Here is an 8,250-nt window from a genome sequence, read left to right as displayed (position 1 = left end):
GTGTGGTGCGGATCGTAACATGGAGTGCAGCTCACTACAAAGTCTCATCACCAGTTGCGCCTATGCGCCAAGATGACCACAAAATATACCTGCCTCAGTACCTACACAATTAGTGCATAATTGTAGTATGAGTACGTAAATCAACGCATACGCAGTAAGTATCTAGCTTAACCTCGAAGAAGTAGTAACGAGAGGTCGACATCGACACTTACTAGTGGTCCAATAAATCAAGTGTAGTAAAGGTAGACATGTATGAAGCATGACCAGTAAAATAGTAAAAATAGATATATGTACATGACATGATCCTCAACAGAAGAGTAAACACAAAATCCTTGAATATCAAATACTACTGTGAATGGAATGTATGTCAAGTCAATAACCACTAAAATATCACATCTCAAGTCAGATAGATTCATAGACACACTGACTCATTATCGAACATTATGCATGATTCTACCGAGGTGAATGGCCTGATCCCATAAGAGTGATCGTATAATACCCTGCCGTGGTGTGCGGTCCGATCCCATAAGAATAGTATACATCTCAGTACTGCCGAGGTGAACGACTCGATCCCATAATAATATGTTACATGATACTGCCGAAATGAACGGCCCGATCCTATAAGAGTATTGTTGAGGCGTTCAGCCCGATCCCGTAAGAACATAAAACTTTGATGGGTTACTGGACCCACTCACGAATATACATGTGAGTTATAAAATTTAAGAAAACCTTTGGATGAATATGCACAACACGGAAGAAATCCGTATAAAGAAAGTATAATTTTCACTACTAATCAAGTAGCTCGTCAAGTATCGAAAATAGCAAGTCTAATACTTCACACAAGTCTAGTCTCAAGCTAAAATGTAATGCATTTAAACATGCAAGAATAACTCAAATAATACAATTAAAGCACGGCGTAAGTCTAAGTCTACACGGACATAATTAGGAATTCTATCATTCACACATACACTCGTCACCTCATACGTGCATAACTCCCATAACACGTAGCACATAACAAATATAGTATCTACGGGGTAAATTCCCCCTAACAAGGTTAGACAAGAGACCTACCTCCCTCCGAAATCTAATTACCGGCTCCAATGCCTATCTACCACCTCAAACCAATGCCAAATGATCTGAGACTAGTCAAAAGAACGTGAAAACCAATCAAAAATATACTCAAAGACTTGTAATTTAACAATTAAAAATAATTTTCAACTCCATACGAAAAGTCAATAAAATCAACCCATGGACCCACGCGTCTGGATTCCGAAAACGTTTTGAAGATAAATATTACCCATAGCACCATGAACTCAAATATATGATTTATTACCAATTCCAAGTCCCATTTCGTGGTAAAAACTCAAAAATACCATTTTTAGGTTTTCCTCAAAAATTCCACAATTTCTATAAATATTTATGTTTAAATCCATGTATTTAACTAACAATAAGTAAGAATCACTTACCTTGTGATATATGATGAAAATGCCTCTCCAGAATCGCCTTAAAATCGGCTCCAATGTATGAGAAATGAGATAAAAATAAACTAAGTCCTGATTTAAAATCTTATACATTGTTTAGACATTACACATTGCGATCGTGGTCAAAAGCCTCGCGATCACGAAGCAAAATTACACCTGCTGACCAAAATAGCCTATGTGGTCGTGCCTGACCTTCCGCAATCGCAAAACACGAATATCCCCTTCACCGAAAATGAAGGACATCTTCGCGTTCGCGATGAACAACTCGCCCAGCCCGGCTTCAACCCCTACGCAAACGCGAGCCTCCACATGCGAATGCGAAGCCCCAACCCAAGACACTACATAAATGCGTAGCATCACCCGCGATCACGAAGAACGGAACCCCCCAGCTCCAGATCACCCTTCGCGATCGCTACCCTGCATCTGCGATCACGATGCATACCAAACACACTAGAAACCAGCAGCTGTAAATCAAAGGGAGATGGCCTGAAACACACCCGAGGCCCCCCAGAACCTCATCCAATCATACCAACAAGTACACATACCTTATCCAAACTTATCCAAAGGCTCGGAACGCCACGAATAACATCAAAACCATGAATCGAAGATCAAAATCCTTCGATTAACTTTCCACTTTCAAACTTTGTTGAACGCCTCCGAATCACACTTAGACATTCCGGATCATGATCAATATTTGCACACAAGTTTCAATCAACTAAGTGAACCTATCCGAGGTCCCAAAACACCGTTCAGAGTCCAATACTACCAAAGTCCATGCCAAGTCAAACTTAGCTAAATCTAAAACCTTCAAAATATAAACTTCCGATAACAAACGTCGAATCGCTCCCGGACCATCCGATACTCAATCTGGACATACGTCCAAGTCCAAAATCACCTTACGAACTTATAGGAACCTTAAAATCCCAATTCTGAGATTGTTTACTCAAAAGTTAAATCATTGGTCAACTCTTTCAACTTAAAGCTTCTAAATTAAGAATTATTCTTCCAAATCAACTCTGAACTGCTCGAAAATCAAAATCAACTGCACATTCAAGTCATGATACATAAAGTGAAGCTACTTAAGGTCTTAAACCATAAAAAAGATATGCTAGAGCTCTAAACAACCGGTCTGATCATTACATGCTACAATCAAATACTTGAAAGGGAGGATTAATGATTTGAAAGGTGTCATCTTGGGAAATGATTTTTTACATGTTAGGTGTAATGAACATATCCTAAATTTAATTATAAAAGAAGAATTAAGTGAGCAACATGAGTCTATTTCTCAGGTGAGGATAGTTGTGAAATATGTGAAGTCTTCTCCTGCAAGATCTGCTTCCTTTAAGTCATATGTTGAGAAGGTCAAATTAGACACTCATGGCCTTGTGAGTTTGGATATTGAGACAAGGTAGAACTCTACATATTTGATGTTATATACTATAGTAAAATTTGAAAAAAAGGCTTCTCAAGAATATATATTGATGATTATAAGTACTTTAACTATTATCTAGAATTGAGTGAAACGGCAGGGTATCCATCTTCATAAGATTGGCAAAATGTGAAAGTCTTTGTCAAATTTCTTGAAATTCTTTACCAAACCACTTTAAAATTTTCAGGAACTTCACATATTACCTCTAATTCTTTCTTACAAGAGCTTTTTAATCTTCAAAGCTTAATTGTCTAATATTTTGATGGTGTTGATTCTATCTTAACTAATATGGCTAAGAAGATAAAACTTAAGTTTGATAAATATTGGGCTGATTTTGAGGATGTGAATATGTTATTATTTGTTGATGTTGTGTTGGATCCTCGATACAAAATGAAGTATGTGAAGTTCCTTTTTAGTAAATTTTATAGTCCTTTAGAGGGAAACGGAAAGTCTACCAAAGTGATGGATGCTTTAAGTCGCTTGTATAATTACTATAAGGATTCTATTTCTAGGACTTCTAATGAAAATATTGAAGATCAAACTAGTGTGAGTCGAACTGATGCAATACATAGTTGTGGTGTGTGGAAATCGCAATGGGAGAAATTTCTTGAAGATGAGAATAATATTGATAATACGACTGAGCTTGAAAAGTATTTGATGGATGTGGAGAAGAATAAGGATTTAAATATCTTGTCTTGGTGAAAAGTTTCATTTGAAAGATATCCAATTGTCTCTAGGATTGCAAGAGATGTACTTGCTATTCCTACATCTATTGTTGCCTCGGAATCAGCTTTTAGCACTGGTGGTCAGATTCTGATTGTTATTGAAGTTCTTTATCAATAAAGACAGCGGAAGCTCTTATTTTTTGTCCACAATGATTGTGGTCATCGTCTAAAGAATGTAAGCTTGAAGATCTTTTAGAAGAAATTCAAAATTTTGAGATAGTTGAAAAGGGTAACTTTATACAATTAACTTTATGAATACTTTTATGTTTTTGAAGAGTAATGCCTAATATGATATTTATTTCAGAATATCCAGATACTGCTTTGAACATTGACTAGTTTAGAACTTAAGCTAAGGACGATGGTGGAAGTAGCTACGAAAGTGATCTTTATGAAGAAAAAAAGTAGATATAAATATGATATTATAGATTCTCTGATTTTTTTTTAGTTTAAATACGTAATTTTTACTTTTAAATGGACAAAGTTGTTTTGTACTTTGGAACCTTTATTTTGATTTGTTCTTTTGATTCTATCATGTGCTGCAACTGCAAGTTAGTTCACCTGGTACAATTTTCTATCTTATATTATTGCTATAATTTTTAATACTCAGCTTTATATCTTTGTACTACAATTTCAAATATAAATAGTTAAAAGAACAATCTCTTTAGATATTTGAATTTATGCTCCTGTAGTACTTTAAATATTGCTCATTTGTCGTATCCGTCAATCTTCTAATAGCAGAACTTTTAGCTTGTAGATCTTATATGCATATTACCATGCTTCGTAGTTGGATATGGATTACGACCCCCGAAATTGCAAGCTTTTTTATTTTTTATTTTTTACTTGGAACCTATTGGCATTTTTTCTGTTAAGATGCAACTTTGGTCTACATTTTAGTTTGTTTTTTGTTCATTCTTTTCATATAAATAGGTAAATGAACTTTAAGTTCTGAAAGAAATATATAAAGAAGCATAAATTTAGTAAACTATTTCCAGGACAATCTGATCTCGTTTTACTATTATCGACTTATCATTAGCTTACTAAGAATCGAAAAATCGAACCAAACTAATGATTTGTATTTAATTTGGTTTGGTTTTGCATTTAAAAATTTTAAAAACTGATTAAATTGGTTTGGTTTTGATTTTAATCAAAAAAATCGACCAAATCAAACCGTGAACACCGGCTAAATTCAATTATCAAATTAAACTATCAGCTCTAATATTTTTTTAATCTATCAAGTTTTTTTGAAAGTAAGTAATTTTGTTGAAAGGCGTAATGTATATGAATGAAACCAAACACCTAAAGAGTCGAGTCGAACTTGGCTCAACTTGATTTCGGTTATACTGCAGTAATGTTCGATTGAACTCGACTTGGTTCATTAGTATAGCAGCTCAATCGAGATTGGCTCATCTCAAAACTGTTGGGAAAAAATAATAATCCTGCCTAGAAATAATATCCACGGCAAATAATAATAACACAAGAGAATAACAACGACACTAACTCTTTTAGCGTCGTAAAATACAATACTCGAGTGGAGCAATATTACCACTAATATTACAACTTAGTAGTGTCAAGAGACTACTACAATTTTAAAAGAAATAACACTCTTTATTTAAACATCTCACTACAATATTACCCACACTCACTATTTATCTCACAGACTACAATATATTGATTACTCTCTCTAACTTCTGTTACTTCTCTCTTATTTTGGTGTGTCTTAACTGAAGAACGAAGTCTACTATTTATAGCAAAATTTGCCAAACTTTCAGCCAATCAAAATGCTTGCATATGCAATTTGCTGCAAGTTGTCAAACCTTTTTGTCCGGCCACTCACTTCATTATTGCAACTTGTTGTCATCATTTTCTTTCTTTCTTTTTATTTATTTTTATTAGATGAGTCCCACAAAACTCCCCCTTAATTTTGATTTTTCCTTATCATTCCAAGTCTTGATCTCAATCTCTGAAAATTTTCAAACTTGAGAGGCTTGGTAAAACTATCCGCAACTTGATCATGAGATTTTACATACTTGAGCTCGACTTCCTTCTTGGCAATGTATTCTCTGATGAAGTGATACCTTGTATCTATATGCTTGATTCGATCATGATGCACTGGATTCTTCGCAAGTGCCTGTGCGGATTTGTTGTCAATATAAATCTCTGTAGCTTCAATTTGTGGTAAATTGAGCTCCTTCAACAATCTTCTCAGCCAAATAGCATGACAGGTACAAGATGTTGTTGCTACATATTCAGCTTCACAAGTCGAGAGAGTAACAATTTATTGCTTCTTTGAACTTCAGGAAATAACACAATCACCCAAGAAAAACACAAAACCAATTATAATTTTTCTATCATCAATATCTCTCGCATAATCACTATCACAATATCCCATAAGCTTGAAGTCACTAGAAGAATAATAACGTAACCCAAAGTCAATCGTACCTTTTAGGTAACGAAGAATTCTTATAGTGACTTTCAAATGAGTTGAGGTAGGAGCTTCCATGAAGCGGCTTACTACTCCAACTGTAAAGAGTATATCTGGCCTAGTACAAGTCAAGTACCTAAAACTTCCCACAAGACTTTTAAAAAATGTGAGATCCACTTTTTCTCCTTCATCAAACTTGGACAATTTTGTCCCACTTTTCATCGGTGTGTTCACGGGATTGCAATCGAGCATGTTGAACTTCTTCAATATCTCTTTTGTATAGCTTTATTGAGAGATAAAAATTTCATCCTCCATCTGCTTCACTTCTATGCTCTGGTAATATGACATGGGCCCTACGTCTGTCATCTCGAACTCATGGGATATATCTTTCTTAAAAGCTTCAAACAAACTTGGGTTATTACCCGTAAAAATAAGATCATCAACATAAAGACAAACAAGTAATATATCTCCATTAGTATGAATTTTAAGGTAAAGAGCATATTCATGGAGACAACGAGTAAACCCATTGTCTTGAAAATACTTGTTGATGCAACTATTCCATGCTCGCGGGGCTTGCTTTAATCCATATAAAGCTTTCTTCAATCGCAATACTTTATCTTCATGGTTTTTTACCATGAAACCCAATGGTTGTTCAACATAGACTTCTTCTTCAAGATGGCTATTCAAGAAGGCTAACTTGACGTCTAGTTGATGGATCTTCCACTTTATTTGCGCCGCCAAAGAGATCAGCAAATGAATCGTCTCCATGCGGGCAACAGGTGCATAAACTTCTTCATAGTCAATGCCTTGCCTTTGCTTGTAGCCTTTAGCCACAAGTCGTTCCTTGTATCTCTCCATATCTCCATCAGCATTCTTCTTAGACTTGTGTATACCCATTTTACTCCAATTGTGCGATGACCATTAGGAAGAGTTGTTAACTCCCAAGTGTTGTTCTTCTCTATTGACTTGATCTCCTCCTCCATGGCTTGTCTCCACCTTTTGTATGTAACAGCTTCATCAAAGTTCATTGGTTCACTATCATCAAAGAGACAATATAAAAAATCAAAATTAGTAACTTCTTTCGTGCCATCATAGAGCTCTTGAATGCTCCTTGTCCTTTGCGGTTGCTCATTTGAACTTTGTTGAGAAGAAAGAGATGCAACATTGGTTGGAGAAGGATGTGGAGTTGTATCCTGCACAAGTTCCACAGTCTCTGGTTCTTCTTCATCGCCAAAGTATGGAAGAAAATCATATGAAGTTTCTTCCTGAGCTTCCCAATTCCATGCCAATTCTTGAACAAATTCAACATCACGACTCACCACCATCTTGCCGCTATTTGGGTTGTATAGCTTGTAGCCTTTTGAACTCGTATCATAGCCAACAAATACATGCTTGATACTTCGATCGTCAAGCTTCGCTCTCCCTTGATGTGGCACATGAGCATAGGCTATGCTCCCAAAGTTTCTCAAGTGCTTGACACTTGGTTTTCTTTCCACTCCATGCTTATTGAGGGGTTTGATTTCTAACATTCCTTATTGGAGGCCTGTTGTTCAAATAAACTACAAAAGATATAGCTTCTGCCCAAAATTCCTTGGGTATACTTTTAGCTTTTAACATACATCTAGCATATTAAGAATCTTTCGATTCTTTCTCTCTGCAACTCCATTTTGTTGGGGTGAATAAGGAACAGTTAGAGGACGACGAATTCCATGAGCCGGACATAAGTCATTAAATTCTTTTGAAGTGAATTCGCCTCCTCTATCGGACCTTAAAGCTTTTATTTCAAATCCACTTTCTTTATCCACAAGTACTTTAAATTTTTTAAAAGCAACAAAAGCTTCAGATTTTTGATTCAAGAAATAAACCCAAGTCTTTCTACTAAAGTCATTAATGAAAAGTAGAAAATATTTACTTTTACCAAAGGAAGGTGGATTGATTGGTCCACACATATCAGTGTGAACAAGCTGAAGCGGTTTAGTTGATCTTGAGATGACCTCCTTTGAAAAACCCCTCCTTGCATGTTTTCCAAGAAGACAAGCTTCGCACAATTGATTGGGATGGTTGATTGATGGTATCCCATGCATCATGTTCTTTTCTCCCATTGATTTAAGTACTTCAAAATTCAAGTGCCCAAATCGCATGTGCCAACACCATGATTCACCTTGCACATTAGCCTTCAAACACTTTGCATCA

At 35.7% G+C, this 8,250-nt stretch overlaps 1 protein-coding gene across 1 annotated transcript; it reads left to right on the top strand.

Moving 5' to 3' along the window:
- Nucleotides 1–3,198: 3,198 nt before the first annotated feature.
- On the top strand, nucleotides 3,199–3,753 carry LOC142168093 (zinc finger BED domain-containing protein RICESLEEPER 1-like). The gene is made up of 2 exons (XM_075228753.1): nucleotides 3,199–3,560; nucleotides 3,648–3,753. Exons 1-2 carry the CDS (start codon nucleotides 3,199–3,201, stop codon nucleotides 3,751–3,753), a joined length of 468 nt encoding a protein of 155 aa, XP_075084854.1.
- The last annotated feature ends 4,497 nt before the right edge of the window (nucleotides 3,754–8,250 follow it).

This window comes from Nicotiana tabacum, chromosome 13 (genome assembly GCF_000715075.1).
Source record: "Nicotiana tabacum cultivar K326 chromosome 13, ASM71507v2, whole genome shotgun sequence".
Lineage (NCBI taxonomy): Eukaryota > Viridiplantae > Streptophyta > Magnoliopsida > Solanales > Solanaceae > Nicotiana > Nicotiana tabacum.
This window is presented reverse-complemented; position numbering and strand designations above follow the sequence as displayed.

Coding starts and splice junctions, on each gene's coding strand:
- LOC142168093 (XM_075228753.1), top strand. CDS start 3,199: ATGGCTAAGAAGATAAAACTTAAGTTTGATAAATATTGGGCTGATTTT. Junction 3,561..3,647: donor AATACGACTGAGCTTGAAAA/GTATTTGATGGA, acceptor AATTGTCTCTAG/GATTGCAAGAGATGTACTTG.